At 45.2% G+C, this 27,324-nt stretch overlaps 1 protein-coding gene across 1 annotated transcript in view; it reads right to left on the reverse strand.

The window, feature by feature from the left end:
- The window catches only part of MBF1A (multiprotein bridging factor 1A), a 50,604-nt gene continuing 23,280 nt past the window's right edge, over positions 1-27,324 (reverse strand). Inside the window, exons 4-5 of the mRNA XM_082881861.1 lie at positions 388-470; positions 1-286 (exon numbers count right to left, since the gene is read on the reverse strand). Coding sequence (XP_082737987.1) covers positions 176-286; positions 388-470 — 194 coding nt within the window. The 3' untranslated portion in view covers positions 1-175. The remainder of the gene's footprint in view (positions 287-387; positions 471-27,324) is intronic.

Genomic DNA, 27,324 nt, shown 5'->3' on the forward strand with positions numbered 1-27,324 from the left:
AAAAAAAAGGTTAAGGCAACTCACCAAACAACTGTCAAAACAAAAGGGTTTTGTTACAAACACGTACATATTCTTTAACACGAGCACCATCCAGAAACTTGAGATTTCTATACATCCACCATTGGCATATAATAGAATTTTCTTACTCTCTTTACGTTCATTCACTTCATTTCTTTCACGGCAGTTTCGCTCCAAGAGCCCTCCCCAGCTCGGTAATTATCTGCTGATTTGGAATTGCTTTCCCAGATTCGTACTCTTGGATTATTTGAGGCTTCTCATTGATAATCTACACAAAATTTACATTATCATGCGAGTCCAACCACAGAGATATATATATATATATATAGAGAGAGAGAGAGAGAGAGAGAGAGAGAGAGTGAGTGTTACTTGAGCAAGTTGAGCTTGAGTACGTTTCTTGTCCATTCGAGCTTGCAAAATATTTTTCTTCAGCTCAGTAGGTACACGATCATCTGTAGTTAAGAACATATACAAAAGAATATATATCAATGGCCCCAAACTCTGTCCGAAGTTGGGAGGAAATGGTCAACAAATTTCACTCTAAGTTCTTTCAAGTGGCGGAGAAGGTGACCACACTTACATTGTGTAAAGAAAAGCAGCAAGAAAGTGAAGACATCCTTGACTACGTCAAAAGGTTTCAGGACAAGGCCGTGGATTGCCATGAAGCAGTGGAGGAGAGTTATTTGGTTCAAATTTGTCTAGAAGGGGCATTGAGCAGGTACAAAATGTTTCTAGTCAATCACAAGCTGCCCACCTTCTCGGCATTAATAGAAGCAGCTCGGAACATTAGCATTCCTCAGGCTCAGGAGTCCGGATTTAAGGCCAGTTACAAGACTAGCTTCAAATCGTCTCGTGGACCTATGCTTGCTACTGCCTCTGCCCTAGATACCCGAAAGTCACAAGGAGGAGGTCATAGAGGCCAGAAGAGAAAGCAATATAATGGTGAAAAGGGGAATGTTTCTTATCCATGTGGAATCGAGGAAGTGAAAGCTCTATTTGAGGAATGGGTGGCTGACGGAGAGCTAAAATTGCCTTATGTTGAAGAAATGCCATCAAAAAAGGACCGTGAGAGCCATGAATTCTGTGTCTACCATCGTATATTGAAACATCCGACAGAGAAGTGTTAGACTCTCAGGAAAATCTTCAGAGATAAAGTCGAGGCAGACGAATTGAGGTTCAAAAAGAAAGGGACTCAAGACATCCGAGAACAACCATATCCTCACCACCGAGACAAGGGCAAGAATGTTGCTATGATAGCTTATGAAGGCCCGATGATCGAGGCTATCGCCAATCTCGATGACGATGATTGTTATCTGGACGACATCCTCGAGCCAGAGGGTGAGCAAGTTTACTATGGAAGTGCTCTCGATCCAGAGGGCAGAACATTTATGACTCATGGCGAAGATCCCTTTGATCCAGAAGGAGGAGAAGAGTACTATGGAAGAGGAGGACACCATGTTTATGTGGCATCTTATTTTGAAGAGACCGAGGAGATGGTTAACTACGAGCCTCCAAGAATGGAAAAAGATCCGGATCACTATGTCAAAACCTTGCAAGACTGTGTAAAGTTCAAGCAATTCTTCGACCAGCGTGGACTTTCCAGGGAGGCAAGACCAGAAATTACTAAGTCTATCATTAATATAGCCGAGGCACACCATGAGGAATGCATGTCGACTGAGGGGTCTATCCCGAGGAAGGCAAAAGAGCAATCTAGTGCCATTACTTTCTCCGAGGCTGATCGGAAGTATCATTTTTCTCACAATCGCCCGCTTTATGTGACTGCTTTTATTAACGGAGTTGAGTTCAAAAGGGCCTTTCTAGATAGTGGAGCCTCTATCAACATTATGACTCGCATTACTCTAGAAAAGGCCGGAATCTCTGAAGAACGCATTGTGAAGCAGCCGATAGTCATCACTGGCTTCGGTGGAGAAAGGAGAGTTACTATTTGATGTGTAACAGTTGATTTAGCCGTCGGAGAGATTCGCTCGGCCACCAAGTTCCATATTATCGATTCTGAGGCAAATTATCACATCATTCTAGGGAGGACCTGGATGCATAGATATGGGGCTGTACCATCAAGTTACCTTCAGTGTGTTAAGGCTAAATGGGGAAAGAAGACGGTGACAATTCAGGCTACAGAACATCTACTTCACCGAACTGGCTGTCGAAGAAGTTCCCACCACCTCTAAGCCTCGAGGGGTCAAAATTCCTCGTTGGGAGGATATCAAAGATGACAAGGAGCCGATGGCAGAATCAAGTAAGCGGGCGATGTCTAGACCAGAAAGTCCACCTATTCCTCGGAAGGTGATGAAAGTTCGAGAAGGAGGCAAGATGGTGTACTATTTATAAAGGTGCGGGGAGTCGGTTTCTTCAGTCACCGACTCCGAGTCAAAAGAAGAGCCTCCTGACAATGATATAGTAATAAAGCCTGAAGTGGCTCCAGAATGTATACAAGATGGGCCGAAGCCTCAGTCCGAACAACTTATTGAAATAGATCTGAGTGATGGACAAGATGCACCGAGGCTGGTATTCGTAAGTTCGAGCCTTAGCCCAGAGAAGCGGGAACAGTTGTTAAAGTTGATAAGCCGGTACTCAGATGTGTTTGCTTGGTCATATAAGGAAATGCCCGGACTAGATCCTGACCTAGTCTCCCATTATCTTGATGTGTTCCCAAACTCCAAGCCAATTAAGCAAGCTGCTCGAAAATATCATCCAGATCTCGATGAGAAGATTAAGGAGGAGATTGAAAAACTTCAACAGGCTGGTTTCATCCTGCCAATACAGTACCCCACGTGGTTAGCAAATATCGTGCCAGTAAAGAAGAAGAATGGCCAAATCAGAGTATGTGTAGACTTTCGAGATTTGAACAAATCTTGCCCGAAGGATGAATTCCCTCTTCTTCACATCGACACCCTCGTGGATGCCACCTTGGGACACCAGATGTTCTCATTCATGGATGGATTCAGTGGATACAATCAGGTTAAGATGGCTGAAGAGGACGCAGAAAAGACTGTTTTTAGAACACCTCTCGGAAACTTCTTCTATACAGTCATGCCTTTCGGACTCAAGAATACCGGTGCAACTTACCAAAGGGCTATGACTGCAATCTTTCATGACATGATCCATCATGAGGTGGAAGATTATGTTGATGATCTAGTGGTAAAATCCAAGAAAGAAGAACACCATCTCCGAGACCGTGAGAAGGTATTCAAGAGGTGCCAGAAATTCAAAATGAGGATGAATCCACTCAAATGTGCTTTCGGGGTGACGGCCGGGAAGTTCCTCGGGTTTCTTGTACATAGGCATGGTATCGACGCAGATGAAGACAAGGCCAAATCTATCAGAGCAATGCCTCCCTCGCATTCTCAGGAGGAGTTAAAGAAGTTCCTCGGGAAGGTGTCTTATATTCGGAGGTTTATCCCAGCACTTGCAGAGATCTCTGCCCCTTTCGGCTCATTGTTAAAAGGAGATGCCAAGTTCGAGTGGAACCCAGAGCACCAAAAGGCCTTTGAGAGAATCAAGGCGGACTTGACCTCGCCTCAGACCATGATAGCCCCACAGCCCGGGGTGCCTCTAATGTTGTACTTAACTTCAACCCCCAAGTCCATAGGGGCATTATTGGTCCAAGATGTAGATGGAGAAGAACGCCCGGTGTATTACATCAGCCAGAAGATTCAAGGAGCAGAAGTCCGATATACTCCGATAGAGAGACATTGCTTAGCTTTGGTATTCACCGCCCAAAAGCTCAGACATTACTTCTTAGCACATCAGATTCAGATTGTTACTAGGAGTGATCCAATCCGATACCTCATCAGCAGGCCTGCTATAACCGGGAAGGTGGCAAGATGGTTGTTAGCACTGGGTGAATTCGAGATCACATGTGTAGCCCCCAAGGCGATTAAAAGCCAAGCCTTAGCTGACCTCCTTGCTCAAATTCCAAGTGGTGACTATGAACCAGTGAATGAAGAAGTAAGAGGAGAGGTGCATGCAGCTATGGCTTCCGAGGAAAGCTTTTGGACATTGAGCTTTGACGGAGCAGCAGCCGGAGGTAAAGGAGGAACCGGGATAGTCCTTACAAGCAAAAGTGGGGAAAAGTTATATTTGTCTTATAAACTGGATTTCCATTGTTCGAATAATGAAGCCGAGTATGAGGCTCTTATGTTAGGCTTGATAGCAGCTGAGAAGCACAGTATCAAGAAGATTCGGATTCGAGGGGACTCAAAGTTGATAGTGAAGCAAGTTTCAGGACAGTTCATCTTAAAGGAGCCTGCCTTGGCCACATATCGAACAATAGTCCGAAGGCTTCTTGACAAATTTTAGAAGGTCGAAATAGAGCATGTGCCTCATTCCGACAACAAGTTTTCAGATGCCCTCGCTACATTAGGGGCAGGAGTTGATATCCCAGAGGAGGAGGCGACAATTATTATCAAGAAGAGAATAGAGCCTTCGATAATACCTGAAGACAAAGGCCTTCCGGAGGACTGGAGAGGAGAAGTCCTCGAACAACTCAGAAGCAAAGTTGGAAAATTGACTATGGCCAAGCTTGCCCAATTCATAATTATTCAAGGTGAACTTTACTTTCGAGGAGGTATCGGATTCCTAGCCCGGTGTGTTGGCCAACAAGAAGCAAGTTTCCGACTACAACAGATCCATGAAAAGTCTTGCGGGGATGGGGATATCAGTCTGTACAAAAAGATCCAAAGACATGGCTATGATGGTGCATGATGGCCATAATCCGAGCAGCTGGTGAAAGCTTTCCAAATGATCTTGCAACTCTAGGGGCAAATTTCAACATTCCGTAGAAGAAGCCTATCTATGACATTTACAATTTATATTTACTGCATTATCCAAGGAGTTCTATCTTTCTTATGTCATGAAGAAATTTATTTCCTCCATATTATATATCTCCATCAGAAGTTATTTTCTCTACATTGTATATCTTCATTGTGTTATGTTGCTTGAAACAGTTTTCAATTTTCGTTGCCCTTTAAAGAAGAAAGAGGAATAGTAGACTTAGTTACCAACCGGAAGGGGGTTTTCTTGACACAGTAGAAGTGTACTTCCACTCGGACCTCCGAAAAGCAGCCATGGCTTCCATCAGTGCAAGCTTCGAGGGTCTTTCTTATTGAAGCAGAGTGTGATCCCACTTCGACTTCCGAAGAATAGCCCTTACTTCTGTCAGTTCAAGCTTTAAGGATCTTTCTTGTTAAAGTAGAGTATACTCCTACTCGGACTTTCGAGGGACAACCTTTGCTTCCATTGATTGCCGAAGAAGAGAGTATACGTACATTTAGACTTCCGAGAGACATCTCTTGCTTTCATTCGGACTTCCGAGGGACAGCCTTTGCTTCTATTCAAACTTCCGAAGAACAACACTTACTTCTATCAGTGCAAGCTTCGAGGGTTTTTCTTGTTGAAGTAGAGTGTGTGTTCCCACTCGGCGAGCTTCGAGGATCTCTCTTGTTGAAGTAGAGTGTGTGCTCCCACTCTGACTTTCGAAAAGCAAATCTTGTTTCCATCAGCGTGAGCTTCGAGGATCTTTCTTGTTAAAGTAGAGTGTGTGCTCCCACTCAGACTTTCGAAGAACAGACCTCGCTTCCATCAGTGCGAGCCTCAAGGATCTTTCTTGCTGAAGTAGAGTGTGTTCTCCGCCTCAGACTTTCGAAGAACAGGTCTCGCTTCCGTCAGTGTGAGCTTCAAGAGATAGCCTTTGCTTCCATTAGCTGCTGAAGTAGAAGTGCGCATCCACTCGGACTTCCGAGAGACAGCCTTGTTTCTGCTCGGACTTCTGAGGGACAACTCTTGCTCTCATTAGTGCGGGTCCGAAGAACAACCATTGATTTCATCTATACGAGCTCCGAGGATCTTTCTTTTCAAAGTAGAGTGGACTCTTACTCGAACTCTCGAGGGATAACCTTTGCTTCCATTAGCTGCCGAAGTAGAAGTGCGCATCCACTTTGACTTCCGAGGGAGAGCCTTGTTGCTGCTCGGACTTCTCCCTCGGACTTCTGAGAGAGAGCCTTGTTTTCGCTCGAACTTCTGAGGGACAGCCTTGCTTCTGCTCGGACTTCTGAGAGACAATCTTTACTTCTATTTGTGCAAGCTTTGTAGACTCGGTTGCCTTTCAGAGGGATCTTTCTTGCCAAAGTAAGGTGTATGCTACTTTCAGACTCCTAAAGGACAGTTTTGCTCTCGTTCAGACTTCTGAAGGACAACCCTTGCTCTCATTAGTGAAGATTCTGAGGGCCTCAGGGTCGTGGATTTTGCACAAAAAATTATATGCCTGAAATAGTAAAACCGATAAATGAGACGAGCAATATCAATTTCATATCCTGATTCAGGCATTATCGGAATAGGGCAACATCAACAAACAATAATGATCTATTTAAGTTACAACAATTTTATTCCTTTGAGCGAGTTCATGAAAAATGCAACAATCAAGTTTTTGTCTCTCCAGACCGGTTCCTCTCAGGCCGAAAAGCAACAATGTTCAAACAAAATGTCAGCATCAACTATTTATTTCTCTGATGATCTATGAGTTCAACAAACAACAATATATCATTTTTTATTCTTTGACAAGGGACAAGTTTCAAAACATGAATTTCAAGACTACATTTCTCATGCAAATCAAGGTTCAACAAGGGCTTTATTTCCCTCAACAACAAAGCACTAGCTATTCAGAAGTCAAGAACACAAATCCCAAATTTATTCTTTGCAAGCCAGGTTCATGAGCAACAATATATATATATATATATTTTTTTTTTATGTATCAGAAAAAAAATTCAAGAATGGGGTTTCGGCGAACACTTACTCACAAATTCGAAGGAGTAGGAAGAGAATGAAGACCAAAAGCGGTGTAGGTCAAGAATGACAGCACAGACAGTGGGCAAGAAAGGAGATAGGCAAACCGACGCCGTGTTGAGTCGGCGACGTGGTCCGCATTGATTAATCACGGCTGAAACCAGTGAGTATGCAAAAAACCGAGATCTATATGATTCGAACTCTGAAAAATGGCGCCGGGCTGTGAGAATAACGAGCTGGATGGTGTTAGGCAAAACCACACATATCGCGTTGAGTAGGCAACGCGTGGTTCGCGCTGAATAGCCGAAGACGAAGGCAAAGCGCTGGACAACCAAAGACGAAGGCAAAGTTGTAGCAGAGAAAGGTGGACAACAGCTTGGGTCACGACGTTTGCAATAGGTGGTCGCCGGAGGAGTAGTACCGAGATCTGGTGTATCTAAAGCTCAGATGCTGCATTATTGGGCCAAGATGAAATACCAACAACAGTGGTGTAGGTCTTCGGTGATGGTGATGGCGTTCAGAGTTATAGCAGCGGCAATGATCTTCAATGGGATGCAAAAGCAAGATGCAGCTTTGGTTCTTTAAGAAGAGGCACACCCAAAAAAAATAAATAAATAAATAAACAAAACAATTAAAAGAACTTGCTCACAAATTTACGCCAACGAAGGAAGACAGTGTTGAAGACGTAGCAGAGTCGGCGTCGACGTTGATCAACAAAACTGAAGCTAAGCGACGTTAGGCCAGACCACACACGACGTTGAGTGGGCAAACGTGCGTGGTCGGCGTTGGATGAGCGAGGCCGAAAGCAGCGGTGATGTCGCAGCAGAGTTGGTGACCACACACGACGCGTTGAAAGGGCGACGTGTGTGGTTGTCGCTGGAGCAACAGTCGAGGCCAGCGACGAGGTCGCAGCAGAGAAGCTGACTGTGAGTTGGCAATGAGGCTGGGCAGACGAAGCCGGCTGTAGCAGTGGCGTTGGTGCTGGCCGATTGGAGCTGGGACAAGACGATGGCTGGCCGTGACGATTTGCGATAGTTGGAGCTGAGCTAGGTGGATGGCATTGCGATGGCGGTCGGCGTTTGTAGTAGGTGGAGTTGCGACAGGACGCTAGCAACAGGAGGAGGCAACAACCGTGATGAGTTGGTGCCGGTGCTGGCCAACAGTGACAGTGGCGTGGGCCTTTGGCGGCGTGGCTTGAAATCGCAATGGAGGTCTGTGCAAACGGCAGCAGCTCTGGCCTTGTGGGCAACCAGATTTGGCTTAGTGGCTACAGAGCTTTGTTGAAAAGGAAGAAAGGCAACTTGGGGTGGGCTCTCATTTTAGTGAGAGAGTGTGTGCGCCGCAGGGTTTCAAGAAAGAAAAAGATGTATTGATTAGGTCTTCATCCTTCTCCTTAAATAGAAAAAAGGAAGCCTTATCCTTTGAATATTCCATTAGCATATTCTAAATATGTGTATGTATGTAATTGGTCCGCTATGTTTGCCAAAAAAAAAAAAGAAAAAGAAAAAAGACACGTGTGAACCTTGTTTGTTAAGAATAAAAAAAAAATGAATATGTATATTTTCTCAAATGTTATAAAAATATATTTCAGTGGGACGAAGAAAAAAAAAAAAAAAGTACAAAAAAAAAAAAAATTTTTGCTTGTAAATTTTTTCTGTAAATTGAAGTGTGTCATCAACTTTATTCATAGGTAGGCTCTGTCGTGACAACATGTTTTTTTTTGGGGAACATGATGCGAAGCAGGGTCGAAGAAATGACAGTATGCATGTCTGAGAAATTTAAAATTTCTCATACACGCAAGGGGAAAATGTAAGAGGAGTTAAGTTTAAGCCCACTAAATTAATTAGGCCCAATAATCCAAGGTTGATGGGCCCAAATTTATCGCAAGTCCAAGACTGGCGGGCCCAGATTTACCGCCATCAAACGGGCTGAATGGCTCTAAGCCTCGAAAGGGTTCAGATCCACGAACCTAGAGACTTACTCGGGCCCGGACTCGAAAGGGTATTAAGCAAGCCTAGAGATCCGAAACACTTGGCTTCGAACGGATTCAGACGCAATCTAGAAGTCGCTCCGTTAATGAGTCCCAGAACACTTGCGGGCTCGGAGCTTTCCGGGATCTACGCACTAGAACCATGGGCATAATGGAGTTCGAACAAAGGACCCGATCCCGAGGACGGTGAGTGGAGACAAATTCACTCTTCGGTTAAACTAGCCTATACCCGGGTCGAGGTGGCATGACCCCGGGGGGTACATGAGACTCGGCAATATTTAGCGGCAGGACGTCCTCTGGGACTACCCCTGACCCTTTGGGATGATTGGGGATCATTGGTTAGGTGTGGCTAAGAAGAAGGGTTCGCCGAGAGGTTGATCTCCTCTTCGGGGTTTTCCTCATCCTCGGAGAGGTCACCTCCTCGGACAAGGTGGTTAGAGAGAATATTCCCCATGTGCCTTGCACATGGGCTCCATCTTACATCATGAGGTGCCTATAAATAGCACCCACCCATAGCTTTACAAGGGATGGATTTTGGAGAGATGACTTTTGGGAAAGAACTAATTTCCCATCTCCATTATCAACCTTGAGAGTGAAAGTGGGAATTACATGGGAGAGCCTTGCCATTATTCTCTCTCCAGCCAGTTTGCCATCTTCTTCACCCAATCTCTTATCTCCATCATCTCCTTTACTCTTGTGTTCTTGAGTTGAGACTATTGAAGAATCTAAGACTCTCATCATCTTTTAGAGAATTCGAAGTTGTTCTTCAAGGATCTTCGAAGATCTTCGAAATTTCAAGAAATGTTCTTGAACCCTCTCCTACATTTTGGCGACTCCGCTGGAGAGGAAGATTGGTTAATGGTCTCAACGAGATCTGGAATCCACACAACTCCAACAAGGATGGCGGGAGAAGATGAAGTTCACCAACAAGGATCCTCTAATGGTGGTGATGACAGAACCATGGCTCCAGATCAACCAATTTTGCTTGAAGCCATTCAAGGACTTCAAAATACTCAGCAGGAGATTCTTACCACTCTTCAGAATCTCACTCACACCATGTTGGTGATGAGTTCTAACTTTGCACCGGCGCCAAATGGAAATCAAACTGGTGGTGGAGTTATTCCCGCCGGAGCGCAAAATCAAATCCAAGGAGAAGTAGGCCCCAATCAGCCTATGGCTCATGGCAACACGGCCACAGTAACACAGGCTCAAACTGCAGTAGGCGGCAGCAGTTTGCCCATGCCCGGGCTCCATGGCGTGCCAAGCCAGGATCCAATGGTGACTAGGGGAGTTTCTTGTGTAATGAATGGCGCTCCGGCGACTATTGGTGTCCAGGAAAACATGAGAAGCATGATGGCGCAAAAGGGAGCTCTGCCCGTACCTAATCTTGTTACGCCACCAGTAAATGTTACCCAAGCACCAGGCGGGCCTCATTTGGTGCCGACAACAAATTTGCAAGCACAACACGGTATAGCGGCGCCGTGCGGTGGACTCTACGGGCCTCAATTCAATATCCCATCATCAACTGGCTTGTCTATAGGTGCTGATGGCCAATATCATCAAATGTCCTCACCAATGATGAGTTCGCAGCACCAGAATGGCCAAGTCGCCCCTAGCTCAGTCTTCGGGTCCATAAGCCAAGTTTCGGGAATACCACCATCAAACTCTCTCTCTCTCAACAGTTTCTCACTCTCGCCGATGTGCAGGCCATGTTCGATCTCGAACGGGGCAAGAGGACCTTACCCTCTTTGCCTGATCCGGATGTCAAGCCGCCTTACCCCATTGAGATGCTGAGCTATCCATACCCTGAGGGGTATACAGTGCCGAAATTCATCAAGTTCGATGGCAAACAAGGAAATGCTCGAGAACATGTTGTGCGATTCATTGAGACTCTGGGTATTCATGGTTCAAACCACGTCCTCCGGCTGAGAGAATTCTCTAAGTCCCTCACCGACCGAGCATATAGTTGGTATGTTAATTTGGCCCCAAACTCTGTCCGAAGTTGGGAGGAAATGGTCAACAAATTTCACTCTAAGTTCTTTCAAGTGGCGGAGAAGGTGACCACACTTACATTGTGTAAAGAAAAGCAGCAAGAAAGTGAAGACATCTTTGACTACGTCAAAAGGTTTCAGGACAAGGCCGTGGATTGCCATGAAGCAGTGGAGGAGAGTTATTTGGTTCAAATCTGTCTAGAAGGGGCATTGAGCAGGTACAAAATGTTTCTAGTTAATCACAAGTTGCCCACCTTCTCGGCATTAATAGAAGCAGCTCGGAACATTAGCATTCCTCAGGCTCAGGAGTCCGGATTTAAGGCCAGTTACAAGACTAGCTTCAAATCGTCTCGTGGACCTATGCTTGCTGCTGCCTCTGCCCCAGATACCCGAAAGTTACAAGGAGGAGGTCATAGAGGCCAGAAGAGAAAGCAATATAATGGTGAAAAGGGGAATGTTTCTTATCCATGTGGAATCGAGGAAGTGAAAGCTCTATTTGAGGAATGGGTGGCTGACGGAGAGCTAAAATTGCCTTATGTTGAAGAAATGCCATAAAAAAAGGACCGTGAGAGCCATGAATTCTGTGTCTACCATCGTACATTGAAACATCCGACAGAGAAGTGTTGGACTCTCAGGAAAATCTTCAGAGATAAAGTCGAGGCAGACGAATTGAGGTTCAAAAAGAAAGGGACTCAAGACATCCGAGAACAACCATATCCTCACCACCGAGACAAGGGCAAGAATGTTGCTATGATAGCTTATGAAGGCCCGATGATCGAGGCTATCACCAATCTCGATGACGATGATTGTTATCTGGACGACATCCTCGAGCCAGAGGGTGAGCAAGTTTACTATGGAAGTGCTCTCGATCCAGAGGGCAGAACATTTATGACTCATGGCGAAGATCCCTTTGATCCAGAAGGAGGAGAAGAGTATTATGGAAGAGGAGGACACCATGTTTATGTGGCATCTTATTTTGAAGAGACCGAGGAGATGGTTAACTACGAGCCTCCAAGAATGGAAAAAGATCCGGATCACTATGCCAAAACCTTGCAAGACTGTGTAAAGTTCAAGCAATTCTTCGACCAGCGTGGACTTTCCAGGGAGGCAAGCGCAGAAATTACTAAGTCTATCATTAATATAGCCGAGGCACACCATGAGGAATGCATGTCGACTGAGGGGTCTATCCCGAGGAAGGCAAAAGAGCAATCTAGTGCCATTACTTTCTCCGAGGCTGATCGGAAGTATCATTTTTCTCACAATCACCCGCTTTATGTGACTGCTTTTATTAACGGAGTTGAGTTCAAAAGGGCCTTTCTAGATAGTGGAGCCTCTATCAACATTATGACTCGCGTTACTCTAGAAAAGGCCGAAATCTCTGAAAAACGCATTGTGAAGCAGCCGATAGTCATCACTGGCTTCGGTGGAGAAAGGAGAGTTATTATCGGATGTGTAACAGTTGATTTAGCCGTCGGAGTGATTCACTCGGCCACCAAGTTCCATATTATCGATTCTGAGGCAAGTTATCACATCATTCTAGGGAGGACCTGGATGCATAGATATGGGGCTGTACCATCAAGTTATCATCAGTGTGTTAAGGCTAAATGGGGAAAGATGACGGTGACAATTCAGGCTACAGAAAGGCCTTTTGAGATCCATGAAGCTCATTATTCTGATGCCATCTACTTCACCGAACTGGCTGTCGAAGAAGTTCCCACCACCTTTAAGCCTCGAGGGGTCAAAATTCCTCGTTGGGAGGATATCAAAGATGACAAGGAGTCGATGGCAGAATCAAGTAAGCGGGCGATGTCTAGACCAGAAAGTCCGTCTATTCCTCGGAAGGTGATGAAAGTTCGAGAAGGAGGCAAGATGGTGTACTATTTATAAAGGTGCGGGGAGTCGGTTTCTTCAGTCACCGACTCCGAGTCAAAAGAAGAGCCTCCTGACAATGATATAGTAATAAAGCCTGAAGTGGCTCCAGAATGTATGCAAGATGGGCCGAAGCCTCAGCCCGAACAACTTATTGAAATAGATCTGAGTGATGGACAAGATGCACCGAGGCCGATATTCGTAAGTTTGAGCCTTAGCCTAGAGAAGCGGGAACAGTTGTTGAAGTTGATAAGCCGATACTCAGATGTGTTTGCTTGGTCATATAAGGAAATGCCCGGACTAGATCCTGACCTAGTCTCCCATTATCTTGATGTGTTCCCACACTCCAAGCCAATTAAGCAAGCTGCTCGAAAATATCATCCAGATCTCGAAGAGAAGATTAAGGAGGAGATTGAAAAACTTCAACAGACTGGTTTCATCCGGCCAATACAGTACCCCATGTGGTTAGCAAATATCGTGCCAGTAAAGAAGAAGAATGGCCAAATCAGAGTATGTGTAGACTTTCGAGATTTGAACAAATCTTGCCCGAAGGATGAATTCCCTCTTCCTTACATCGACACCCTCATGGATGCCACCTCGGGACACCAGATGTTCTCATTCATGGATGGATTCAGTGGATACAATCAGATTAAGATGGCTGAAGAGGACGTAGAAAAGACTATATTTAGAACACCTCTTGGAAACTTCTTCTATACAGTCATGCCTTTCGGACTCAAGAATACCGGTGCAACTTACCAAAGGGCTATGACTGCAATCTTTCATGACATGATCCATCATGAGGTGGAAGATTATGTTGATGATCTAGTGGTAAAATCTAAGAAAGAAGAAGACCATCTCCGAGACCTTGAGAAGGTATTCAAGAGATGCCAGAAATTCAAAATGAGGATGAATCCTCTCAAATGTGCTTTCGGGGTGACGGTCGAGAAGTTCCTCGGGTTTCTTGTACATAGGCATGGTATCGAGGCAGATGAAGACAAGGTCAAATCTATCAGAGCAATGCCTCCCCCGCATTCTCAGGAGGAGTTAAAGAAGTTCCTCGGGAAGGTGTCTTATATTCGGAGGTTTATCCCAGCACTTGCAGAGATCTCTGCCCCTTTCGGCTCATTGTTAAAAGGAGATACCAAGTTCGAGTGGAACCACGAGCACCAAAAGGCCTTCGAGAGAATCAAGGCGGCCTTGACCTCGCCTCAGACCATGATAGCCCCGCAGCCCGGGGTGCCTCTAATGTTGTACTTAACTTCAACCCCCAAGTCCATAGGGGCATTATTGGTCCAAGATGTAGATGGAGAAGAACGCCCGGTGTATTACATCAGCCAGAAGATTCAAGGAGCAGAAGTCCGATATACTCCGATAGAGAGACATTGCTTAGCTTTGGTATTCACCGCCCAAAAGCTCAGACATTACTTCTTAGCACATCAGATTCAGATTGTTACTAGGAGTGATCCAATCCGATACCTCATCAGTAGGCCTGCTATAACCGGGAAGGTGGCAAGATGGTTGTTAGCACTGGGTGAATTCGAGATCACATGTGTAGCCTCCAAGGCGATTAAAAGCCAAGCCTTAGCTGACCTCCTTGCTTAAATTCCAAGTGGTGACTATGAACCAGTGAATGAAGAAGTAAGAGGAGAGGTGCATGCAGCTATGGCTTCCGAGGAAAGCTTTTGGACATTGAGCTTTGACGGAGCAGCAGCCGGAGGTAAAGGAGGAACCGGGATAGTCCTTACAAGCAAAAGTGGGGAAAAGTTGTATTTGTCTTATAAACTGGATTTTCATTGTTCGAATAATGAAGCCGAGTATGAGGCTCTTATGTTAGGCTTGATAGCAGCTGAGAAGCACAGTATCAAGAAGATTCGGATTCGAGGGGACTCAAAGTTGATAGTGAAGCAAGTTTCAGGACAGTTCGTCTTAAAGGAGCCTGCCTTGGCCACATATCGAACAACAGTCCGAAGGCTTCTTGACAAATTTCAGAAGGTCGAAATAGAGCATGTGCCTCATTCCGACAACAAGTTTTCAGATGCCCTCGCTACATTAGGGGCAGGAGTTGATATCCCAGAGGAGGAGGCGACAATTACTATCAAGAAGAGAATAGAGCCTTCGATAATACCTGAAGACAAAGGCCTTCCGGAGGACTGGAGAGGAGAAGTCCTCGAACAACTCAGAAGCAAAGTTGGAAAATTGACTATGGCCAAGCTTGCCTAATTCATAATTATTCAAGGTGAACTTTACTTCCGAGGAGGTACCGGATTCCTAGCCCGGTGTGTTGGCCAACAAGAAGCAAGTTTCCGACTACAACAGATCCATGAAAAGTCTTACGGGGATGGGGATATCAGTCTGTACAAAAAGATCCAAAGACATGGCTATGATGGTGTATGATGGCCATAATCCGAGCAGCTGGTGAAAGCTTTCCAAATGATCTTGCAACTCTAGGGGCAAATTTCAACATTCCGTAGAAGAAGCCTATCTATGACATTTACAATTTATATTTACTGCATTATCCAAGGAGTTCTATCTTTCTTATGTCATGAAGAAATTTATTTCCTCCATATTATATATCTCCATCAGAAGTTATTTTCTCTACATTGTATATCTTCATTGTGTTATGTTGCTTGAAACAGTTTTCAATTTTCGTTGCCTTTCAAAGAAGAAAGAGGAATAGTAGACTTAGTTACCAACCTGAAGGGAGTTTTCTTGACACAGTAGAAGTGTACTTCCACTCGGACCTCCGAAAAGCAGCCATGGCTTCCATCAGTGCAAGCTTCGAGGGTCTTTCTTATTGAAGCAGAGTGTGATCCCACTTCGACTTCCGAAGAATAGCCCTTACTTCTGTCAGTTCAAGCTTCAAGGATCTTTCTTGTTGAAGTAGAGTATACTCCTATTCGGACTTTCGAGGGACAACCTTTGCTTCCATTGATTGCCGAAGAAGAGAGTATACATACATTTAGACTTCCGAGAGACATCTCTTGCTTTCATTCGGACTTCCGAGGTACAACCTTTGCTTCTATTCAAACTTCCGAAGAACAACACTTACTTCTATCAGTGCAAGCTTCGAGGGTCTTTCTTGTTGAAGCAGAGTGTGTGTTCCCACTTGGCGAGCTTCGAGGATCTCTCTTGTTGAAGTAGAGTGTGTGCTCCCACTCTGACTTTCGAAAAGCAAATCTTGTTTCCATCAGCGTGAGCTTCGAGGATCTTTCTTGTTAAAGTAGAGTGTGTGCTCCCACTCAGACTTTCGAAGAACAGACCTCGCTTTCATCAGTGCGAGCCTCAAGGATCTTTCTTGCTGAAGTAGAGTGTGTTCTCCGCCTTAGACTTTCGAAGAACAGGTCTCGCTTCCGTCAGTGCGAGCTTCGAGAGATAGCCTTTGCTTCCATTAGCTGCTGAAGTAGAAGTGCGCATCCACTCGGACTTCCGAGAGACAGCCTTGTTTCTGCTCGGACTTCTGAGGGAGAGCCTTCTGAGGGACAACTCTTGCTCTCATTAGTGCGGGTCCGAAGAACAACCATTGATTTCATCTATACGAGCTGCGAGGATCTTTCTTTTCAAAGTAGAGTGGACTCTTACTCGAACTCCCGAGGGATAGCCTTTGCTTCCATTAGCTGCCGAAGTAGAAGTGCGCATCCACTTTGACTTCCGAGGGAGAGCCTTGTTGCCGCTCGGACTTCTCCCTCGGACTTCTGAGAGAGAGCCTTGTTTTCACTCGAACTTCTGAGGGACAGCCTTGCTTCTGCTCGGACTTCTGAGAGACAATCTTTACTTCTATTTGTGCAAGCTTTGTAGACTCGGTTGCCTTTTAGAGGAATATTTCTTGCCAAAGTAAGGTGTATGCTACTGTTAGACTCCTAAAGGACAGTTTTGCTCTCGTTCAGACTTCCAAAGGACAGCCCTTGCTCTCATTAGTGAAGATTCTTAGGGCCTCAGGGTCGTGGATTTTGCACAAAAAATTATATGCCTGAAATAGTAAAACCGACAAATGAGACGAGCAATATCAATTTCATATCCTGATTCAGGCATTATCGGAATAGGGCAACATCAACAAACAATAATGATCTATTTAAGTTACAACAATTTTATTCCTTTGAGCGAGTTCATGAAAAATGCAACAATCAAGTTTTTGTCTCTCCAGACCGGTTCCTCTCAGGCCGAAAAGCAACAATGCTCAAATAAAATGTCAGCATCAACTATTTATTTCTCTGATGATCTATGAGTTCAACAAACAACAATATATCATTTTTTATTCTTTGACAAGGGACAAGTTTCAAAACATGAATTTCAAGACTACATTTCTCATGCAAATCAAGGTTCAACAAGGGCTTTATTTCCCTCAACAACCAAGCACTAGCTATTCAGAAGTCAAGAACACAAATCCCAAATTTATTCTTTGCAAGCCAGGTTCATGAGCAACAATATATATATATATATATATTTTTTTTTTATGTATCAGAAAAAAATTCAAGAATGGGGTTTCGACGAACACTTACTCACAAATTCGAAGGAGTAGGAAGAGAATGAAGACCAAAAGCGGTGTAGGTCAAGAATGACATCACAGACAGTGGGCAAGAAAGGAGATAGGCAAACCGACGCCGTGTTGAGTCGGTGATGTGGTCCGCATTGATTAATCACGGCCGAAACCAGTGAGTATGCAAAAAACCGAGATCTATATGACTCAAACTCTGAAAAATGGCGCCGGGCTGTGAGAATAACGAGCTGGATGGTGTTAGGCAAAACCACACATATCGCATTGAGTAGGTGACGCGTGGTTCGCGCTGAATAGCCGAAGACGAAGGCAAAGCGCTGGACAACCAAAGACGAAGGCAAAGTTGTAGCAGAGAAAGGTGGACAACAGCTTGGGTCACGACGTTTGCAATAGGTGGTCGCCGGAGGAGTAGTACCGAGATCTGGTGTATCTAAAGCTCAGATGCTGCATTATTGGGCCAAGATGATATACCAACAACAATGGTGTAGGTCTTCGGTGATGGTGATGGCGTCCGGAGTTATAGCAGCGGCAATGATCTTCAATGGGATGCAAAGCAAGATGCAGCTTTGGTTCTTTGAAGAAGATGGTGAACTGTTCATTTTCAAAGAAACAAACAAATGGGTTTCAAATTTCAGAGAGAGAAAAGGCACACCCAAAATAAAAATAAAAATAAATAAACAAAACAATTAAAAGAACTTGCTCACAAATTTACGCCAACGAAGGAAGACAGTGTTGAAGACGTAGCAGAGTCGGCGTCGACGTTGATCAACAAAACTGAAGCTAAGCGACGTTAGGCCAGACCACACACGACGTTGAGTGGGAAAACGTGCGTGGTCGGCGTTGGATGAGCGAGGCCGAATGCAGCGGTGATGTCGCAGCAGAGTTGGTGACCACACACGACGCGTTGAAAGGGCGACGTGTGTGGTTGGCGGTGGAGCAACAGTCGAGGCCAGCGACGAGGTCACAGCGGAGAAGCTGACTGTGAGTTGGCATTGAGGCTGGGCAGTCGAAGCCGGCTGTAGCAGTGGCGTTGGTGCTGGCCGATTGGAGCTGGGACAAGATGATGGCTGGCCGTGACGATTCGCGATAGTAGGAGCTGAGCTAGGTGGATGGCATTGCGATGGCGGTCGGCGTTTGTAGTAGGTGGAGCTACGACAGGACGCTAGCAACAGGAGGAGGCAACAACCGTGATGAGTTGGTGCCGGTGCTGGCCAACAGTGGCAGTGGCGTGGGCCTTTGGCGGCGTGGCTTGAAATCGCAATGGAGGTCTGTGCAAACGGCAGCAGCTCTGGCCTTGTGAGCAACCAGCGTTGGCTTAGTGGCTATGGAGCTCGGTTGAAAAGGAAGAAAGGCAACCTAGGGTGGGCTCTCATTTTAGTGAGAGAGTGTGTGCACCGTAGGGTGTCAAGAAAGAAAAAGATGTATTGATTAGGTCTTCATCCTTTTCCTTAAATAGAAAAAAGGAAACCTTATCCTTTGAATATTCCATTAACATATTCTAAATATGTGTATGTATGTAATTGGTCCGCTATGTTTGCCAAAAAAAAAAAAAGAAAAAAAAAGACACGTGTGAGCCTTGTTTGTTAAGAATAAAAAAAAACGAATATGTATATTTTATCAAATGTTATAAAAATATATTTCAGTGGGACGAAGAAAAAAAAAAAAAAGTACAAAAAAAAAAAATTTTTGCTTGTCAATTTTTTCTGTAAATTGAAGTGTGTCATCAACTTTATCCATAGGCTCTGTCGTGACAACATGTTTTTTTGTGGGGAACGTGATGCGAAGCAGGGTCGAAGAAATGACAGTATGCATGTCTGAGAAATTTAAAATTTCTCATACACGCAAGGGGCAAATGTAAGTGGAGTTAAGTTTAAGCCCACTAAATTAATTAGGCCCAATAATCCAAGGTTGATGGGCCCAAATTTATCGCAAGTCCAAGACTGGCGGGCCCAGATTTATCGCCATCAAACGGGCTGAATGGCTCTAAGCCTCGAAAGGGTTCGGATCCACGAACCTAGAGACTTACTCGGGCCCGGACTCGAAAGGGTATTAATCAAGCCTAGAGATCCGAAACACTTGGCTTCGAACGGATTCAGACGCAATCTAGAAGTCGCTCCGTTAATGAGTTCCAGAACACTTGCGGGCTCGGAGCTTTCCGGGATCTACGCACTAGAACCATGGGCGTAATGGAGTTCGAACAAAGGACCTGATCCCGAGGACGGTGAGTGGAGACAAATTCACTCTTCGGTTAAACTAGCTTATACCCGGGTCGAGGTGGCATGACCCCGGGGTGCCCATGGGACTCGGCAATATTTAGCGGCAGGACGTCCTCTAGGACTACCCCTGACCCTTTGGGATGATTGGGGATCATTGGTTAGGTGTGGCTAAGAAGAAGGGTTCGCCGAGAGGTTGATCTCCTCTTCGGGGTTTTCCTCATCCTCGGAGAGGTCTTATCCTCGGAGAGGTCACCTCCTCGGACAAGGTGGTTAGAGAGAATATTCCCCATGTGCCTTGCACATGGGCTCCATCTTACATCATGAGGTGCCTATAAATAGTATCCACCCATAGCTTTACAAGGGTTGGATTTTGGAGATGACTTTTGGGAAAGAACTAATTTCCCATCTCCATTATCAACCTTGAGAGTGAAAGTGGGAGATCCATGGGAGAGCCTTGCTATTGTTCTCTCTCTAGCCAGTTTGCCTTCTTCTTCACCCAATCTCTTATCTCCATCATCTCCTTTACTCTTGTGTTCTTGAGTTGAGACTATTAAAGAATCTAAGCCTCTCATCATCTTTTAGAGAATTCGAAGTTGTTTTTCAAGGATCTTCGAAGATCTTCGAATTTTCAAGCAACGTTCTTGAACCCTCTCCTACATTTTGGCGACTCCGCTGGGGAGGCAGATTGGTTAATGGTCTCAACGAGATCTGGAATCCACACAACTCCAACAAGGATGGCGGGAGAAGATGAAATTCACCAACAAGGATCCTCTAATGGTGGTGATGACAGAACCATGGCTCCAGATCAACCAATTTTGCTTGAAGCCATTCAAGGACTTCAAAATACTCAGCAGGAGATTCTTACCACTCTTCAGAATCTCACTCACACCATGTTGGTGATGAGTTCTAACTTTGCACCGGCGCCAAACGGAAATCAAACTGGTGGGGGAGTTATTCCCGCCGGAGCACAAAATCAAATCCAAGGAGAAATAGGCCCCAATCAGCCTATGGCTCATGGCAACATGGCCACAGTAACACATGCTCAAACTGCAGTAGGCGGCAGCAGTTTGCCCATGCCCGGGCTCCATGGCGTGCAAGCCAGGATCCAATGGTGACTAGGGGAGTTTCTGGTGTAATGAATGGCGCTCCGGCGATTGTTGGTGTCCAGGAAAACATGAGAAGCATGATGGCGCAAAAGGGAGCTCTGCCCGTACCTAATCTTGTTACGCCACCAGTAAATGTTACCCAAGCACCAGGCGGGACTCATTTGGTGCCGACAACAAATTTGCAAGCACAACCCGGTATAGCGGCGCCGTGCGGTGGACTCTACGGGCCTCAATTCAATATCCCATCATCAACTGGCTTGTCTATAGATGCTGATGGCCAATATCGTCAAATGTCCTCACCAATGATGAATTCGCAACACCAGAATGGCCAAGTCGCCCCCAGCTCAGTCTTCGGGTCCATAAGCCAAGTTCCGGGAATACCACCATCAAACCCTCTCCCTCAATAGTTTCTCACTCTCGCAGATGTGCAGGCCATGTTCGATCTCGAACGGGGCAAGAGGACCTTACCCTCTTTGCCTGATCTGGATGTCAAGCCGCCTTACCCCATTGAGATGCTGAGCTATCCATACCCTGAGGGGTATACAGTGCCGAAATTCATCAAGTTCGATGGCAAACAAGGAAATGCTCGAGAACATGTTGTGCGATTCATCGAGACTCTGGGTATTCATGGTTCAAACCACGTCCTCCGGCTGAGAGAATTCTCTAAGTCCCTCACCGACCGAGCATATAGTTGGTATGTTAATTTGGCCCTCCGAAGTTGGGAGGAAATGGTCAACGAATTTCACTCTAAGTTCTTTCAAGTGGCGGAGAAGGTGACCACACTTACATTGTGTAAAGAAAAGCAGCAAGAAAGTGAAGACATCTTTGACTACGTCAAAAGGTTTCAGGACAAGGCCGTGGATTGCCATGAAGCAGTGGAGGAGAGTTATTTGGTTCAAATCTGTCTAGAAGGGGCATTGAGCAGGTACAAAATGTTTCTAGTTAATCACAAGCTGCCCACCTTCTCGGCATTAATAGAAGCAGCTCGGAACATTAGCATTCCTCAGGCTCAGGAGTCCGGATTTAAGGCCAGTTACAAGACTAGCTTCAAATCGTCTCGTGGACCTATGCTTGCTGCTGCCTCTGCCCCAGATACCCGAAAGTCACAAGGAGGAGGTCATAGAGGCCAGAAGAGAAAGCAATATAATGGTGAAAAGGGGAACGTTTCTTATCCATGTGGAATCGAGGAAGTGAAAGCTCTATTTGAGGAATGGGTGGCTGACGGAGAGCTAAAATTGCCTTATGTTGAAGAAATGCCATAAAAAAAGGACCGTGAGAGCCATGAATTCTGTGTCTACCATCGTACATTGAAACATCCGACAGAGAAGTGTTGGACTCTCAGGAAAATCTTCAGAGATAAAGTCGAGGCAGACGAATTGAGGTTCAAAAAGAAAGGGACTCAAGACATCCGAGAACAACCATATCCTCACCACCGAGACAAGGGCAAGAATGTTGCTATGATAGCTTATGAAGGCCCGATGATCGAGGCTATCACCAATCTCGATGACGATGATTGTTATCTGGACGACATCCTCGAGCCAGAGGGTGAGCAAGTTTACTATGGAAGTGCTCTCGATCCAGAGGGCAGAACATTTATGACTCATGGCGAAGATCCCTTTGATCCAGAAGGAGGAGAAGAGTACTATGGAAGAGGAGGACACCATGTTTATGTGGCATCTTATTTTGAAGAGACCGAGGAGATGGTTAACTACGAGCCTCCAAGAATGGAAAAAGATCCGGATCACTATGCCAAAACCTTGCAAGACTGTGTAAAGTTCAAGCAATTCTTCGACCAGCGTGGACTTTCCAGGGAGGCAAGCGCAGAAATTACTAAGTCTATCATTAATATAGCCGAGGCACACCATGAGGAATGCATGTCGACTGAGGGGTCTATCCCGAGGAAGGCAAAAGAGCAATCTAGTGCCATTACTTTCTCCGAGGCTGATCGGAAGTATCATTTTTCTCACAATCACCCGCTTTATGTGACTGCTTTTATTAACGGAGTTGAGTTCAAAAGGGCCTTTCTAGATAGTGGAGCCTCTATCAACATTATGACTCGCGTTACTCTAGAAAAGGCCGAAATCTCTGAAAAACGCATTGTGAAGTAGTCGATAGTCATCACTGGCTTCGGTGGAGAAAGGAGAGTTATTATCGGATGTGTAACAGTTGATTTAGCCGTCGGAGTGATTCACTCGGCCACCAAGTTCCATATTATCGATTCTGAGGCAAGTTATCACATCATTCTAGGGAGGACCTGGATGCATAGATATGGGGCTGTACCATCAAGTTATCATCAGTGTGTTAAGGCTAAATGGGAAAAGATGACGGTGACAATTCAGGCTACAGAAAGGCCTTTTGAGATCCATGAAGCTCATTATTCTGATGCCATCTACTTCACCGAACTGGCTGTCGAAGAAGTTCCCACCACCTTTAAGCCTCGAGGGGTCAAAATTCCTCGTTGGGAGGATATCAAAGATGACAAGGAGCCGATGGCAGAATCAAGTAAGCGGGCGATGTCTAGACCAGAAAGTCCGTCTATTCCTCGGAAGGTGATGAAAGTTCGAGAAGGAGGCAAGATGGTGTACTATTTATAAAGGTGCGGGGAGTCAGTTTCTTCAGTCACCGACTCCGAGTCAAAAGAAGAGCCTCCTGACAATGATATAGTAATAAAGCCTGAAGTGGCTCCAGAATGTATGCAAGATGGGCCGAAGCCTCAGCCCGAACAACTTATTGAAATAGATCTGAGTGATGGACAAGATGCACCGAGGCCGGTATTCGTAAGTTTGAGCCTTAGCCTAGAGAAGCGGGAACAGTTGTTGAAGTTGATAAGCCGATACTCAGATGTGTTTGCTTGGTCATATAAGGAAATGCCCGGACTAGATCCTGACCTAGTCTCCCATTATCTTGATGTGTTCCCACACTCCAAGCCAATTAAGCAAGCTGCTCGAAAATATCATCCAGATCTCGAAGAGAAGATTAAGGAGGAGATTGAAAAACTTCAACAGACTGGTTTCATCCGGCCAATACAGTACCCCACGTGGTTAGCAAATATCGTGCCAGTAAAGAAGAAGAATGGCCAAATCAGAGTATGTGTAGACTTTCGAGATTTGAACAAATCTTGCCCGAAGGATGAATTGCCTCTTCCTTACATCGACACCCTCATGGATGCCACCTCGGGACACCAGATGTTCTCATTCATGGATGGATTCAGTGGATACAATCAGATTAAGATGGCTGAAGAGGACGTAGAAAAGACTGTTTTTAGAACACCTCTTGGAAACTTCTTCTATACAGTCATGCCTTTCGGACTCAAGAATACCGGTGCAACTTACCAAAGGGCTATGACTGCAATCTTTCATGACATGATCCATCATGAGGTGGAAGATTATGTTGATGATCTAGTGGTAAAATCTAAGAAAGAAGAAGACCATCTCCGAGACCTTGAGAAGGTATTCAAGAGGTGCCAGAAATTCAAAATGAGGATGAATCCTCTCAAATGTGCTTTCGGGGTGACGGTCGAGAAGTTCCTCGGGTTTCTTGTACATAGGCATGGTATCGAGGCAGATGAAGACAAGGTCAAATCTATCAGAGCAATGCCTCCCCCGCATTCTCAGGAGGAGTTAAAGAAGTTCCTCGGGAAGGTGTCTTATATTCGGAGGTTTATCCCAACACTTGCAGAGATCTCTGCCCCTTTCGGCTCATTGTTAAAAGGAGATACCAAGTTCGAGTGGAACCACGAGCACCAAAAGGCCTTCGAGAGAATCAAGGCGGCCTTGACCTCGCCTCAGACCATGATAGCCCCGCAGCCCGGGGTGCCTCTAATGTTATACTTAACTTCAACCCCCAAGTCCATAGGGGCATTATTGGTCCAAGATGTAGATGGAGAAGAACGCCCGGTGTATTACATCAGCCAGAAGATTCAAGGAGCAGAAGTCCGATATACTCCGATAGAGAGACATTGCTTAGCTTTGGTATTCACCGCCCAAAAGCTCAGACATTACTTCTTAGCACATCAGATTCAGATTGTTACTAGGAGTGATCCAATCCGATACCTCATCAGCAGGCCTGCTATAACCGGGAAGGTGGCAAGATGGTTGTTAGCACTGGGTGAATTCGAGATCACATGTGTAGCCCCCAAGGCGATTAAAATCCAAGCCTTAGCTGACCTCCTTGCTCAAATTCCAAGTGGTGACTATGAACCAGTGAATGAAGAAGTAAGAGGAGAGGTGCATGCAGCTATGGCTTCCGAGGAAAGCTTTTGGACATTGATCTTTGACGGAGCAGCAGCCGAAGGTAAAGGAGGAACCGGGACAGTCCTTACAAGCAAAAGTGGGGAAAAGTTATATTTGTCTTATAAACTGGATTTCCATTGTTCGAATAATGAAGCCGAGTATGAGGTTCTTATGTTAGGCTTGATAGCTGCTGAGAAGCACAGTATCAAGAAGATTGGGATTCGGGGGGACTCAAAGTTGATAGTGAAGCAAGTTTCAGGACAGTTCGTCTTAAAGGAGCCTGCCTTGGCCACATATCGAACAACAGTCCGAAGGCTTTTTGACAAATTTCAGAAGGTCCAAATAGAGCATGTGCCTCATTCCGACAACAAGTTTTTAGATGCCCTCGCTACATTAGGGGCAGGAGTTGATATCCCAGAGGAGGAGGCGACAATTATTATCAAGAAGAGAATAGAGCCTTCGATAATACCTGAAGACAAAGGCCTTCCGGAGGACTGGAGAGGAGAAGTCCTCGAACAACTCAGAAGCAAAGTTGGAAAATTGACTATGGCCAAGCTTGCCCAATTCATAATTATTCAAGGTGAACTTTACTTTCGAGGAGGTACCGGATTCCTAGCCCGGTGTGTTGGCCAACAAGAAGCAAGTTTCCGACTACAACAGATCCATGAAAAGTCTTGCGGGGATGGGGATATCAGTCTGTACAAAAAGATCCAAAGACATGGCTATGATGGTGCATGATGGCCATAATCCGAGCAGCTGGTGAAAGCGTTCCAAATGATGTTGCAACTCTAGGGGCTAATTTCAACATTCCGTAGAAGAAGCCTATCTATGACATTTACAATTTATATTTACTGCATTATCCAAGGCGTTCTATCTTTCTTATGCCATGAAGAAATTTATTTCCTCCATATTATATATCTTCATCAGAAGTTATTTTCTCTACATTGTATATCTTCATTGTGTTATGTTGCTTGAAACAGTTTTCAATTTTCGTTGCCTTTCAAAGAAGAAAGAGGAATAGTAGACTTAGTTACCAACCTGAAGGGAGTTTTCTTGACACAGTAGAAGTGTACTTCCACTCGGACCTTCGAAAAGCAGCCATGGCTTCCATCAGTGCAAGCTTCGAGGGTCTTTCTTATTGAAGCAGTGTGTGATCCCACTTCGACTTCCGAAGAATAGCCCTTACTTCTGTCAGTTCAAGCTTAAGGATCTTTCTTGTTAAAGTAGAGTATACTCCTACTCGGACTTTCGAGGGACAACCTTTGCTTCCATTGATTGCTGAAGAAGAGAGTATACGTACATTTAGACTTCCGAGAGACATCTCTTGCTTTCATTCGGACTTCCGAGGGACAACCTTTGCTTCTATTCAAACTTCCAAAGAACAACACTTACTTCTATCAGTGCAAGCTTCGAGGGTCTTTCTTGTTGAAACAGAGTGTGTGTTCCCACTCAGCGTGCTTCGAGGATCTCTCTTGTTGAAGTAGAGTGTGTGCTCCCACTCTGACTTTCGAAAAGCAAATCTTGTTTCCATCAGCGTGAGCTTCGAGGATCTTTCTTGTTAAAGTAGAGTGTGTGCTCCCACTCAGACTTTCGAAGAACAGACCTCGCTTCCATCAGTGCAAGCCTCAAGGATCTTTCTTGCTGAAGTAGAGTGTGTTCTCCACCTTAGACTTTCGAAGAACAGGTCTCGCTTCCGTCAGTGCGAGCTTTGAGAGATAGCCTTTGCTTCCATTAGCTGCTGAAGTAGAAGTGCGCATCCACTCGGACTTCTGAGAGACAGCCTTGTTTCTGCTCGGACTTCTGAGGGAGAGCCTTCTGAGGGACAACTCTTGCTCTCATTAGTGCGGGTCCGAAGAACAACCATTGATTTCATCTATACGAGCTCCGAGGATCTTTCTTTTCAAAGTAGAGTGGACTCTTACTCGAACTCCCGAGGGATAGCCTTTGCTTCCATTAGCTGCCGAAGTAGAAGTGCGCATCCACTTTGACTTCCGAGGGAGAGCCTTGTTGCCGCTCGGACTTCTCCCTCGGACTTCTGAGAGAGAGCCTTGTTTTCACTCGAACTTCTGAGGGACAGCCTTGCTTCTGCTCGGACTTCTGAGAGACAATCTTTACTTCTATTTGTGCAAGCTTTGTAGACTCGGTTGCCTTTCAGAGGAATCTTTCTTGCCAAAGTAAGGTGTATGCTACTTTCAGACTCCTAAAGGACAGTTTTGCTCTCGTTCAGACTTCCGAAGGACAACCCTTGCTCTCATTAGTGAAGATTCTTAGGGCCTCAGGGTCGTGGATTTTGCACAAAAAATTATATGCCTGAAATAGTAAAACCGACAAATGAGACGAGCAATATCAATTTCATATCCTGATTCAGGCATTATCGGAATAGGGCAACATCAACAAACAATAATGATCTATTTAAGTTACAACAATTTTATTCCTTTGAGCGAGTTCATGAAAAATGCAACAATCAAGTTTTTGTCTCTCCAGACCGGTTCCTCTCAGGCCGAAAAACAACAATGCTCAAACAAAATGTCAGCATCAACTATTTATTTCTCTGATGATCTATGAGTTCAACAAACAACAATATATCATTTTTTATTCTTTGACAAGGG

The sequence above is a fragment of the Camellia sinensis genome, chromosome 8, assembly GCF_055761805.1.
Source record: "Camellia sinensis isolate YWXY chromosome 8, ASM5576180v1, whole genome shotgun sequence".
NCBI lineage: Eukaryota > Viridiplantae > Streptophyta > Magnoliopsida > Ericales > Theaceae > Camellia > Camellia sinensis.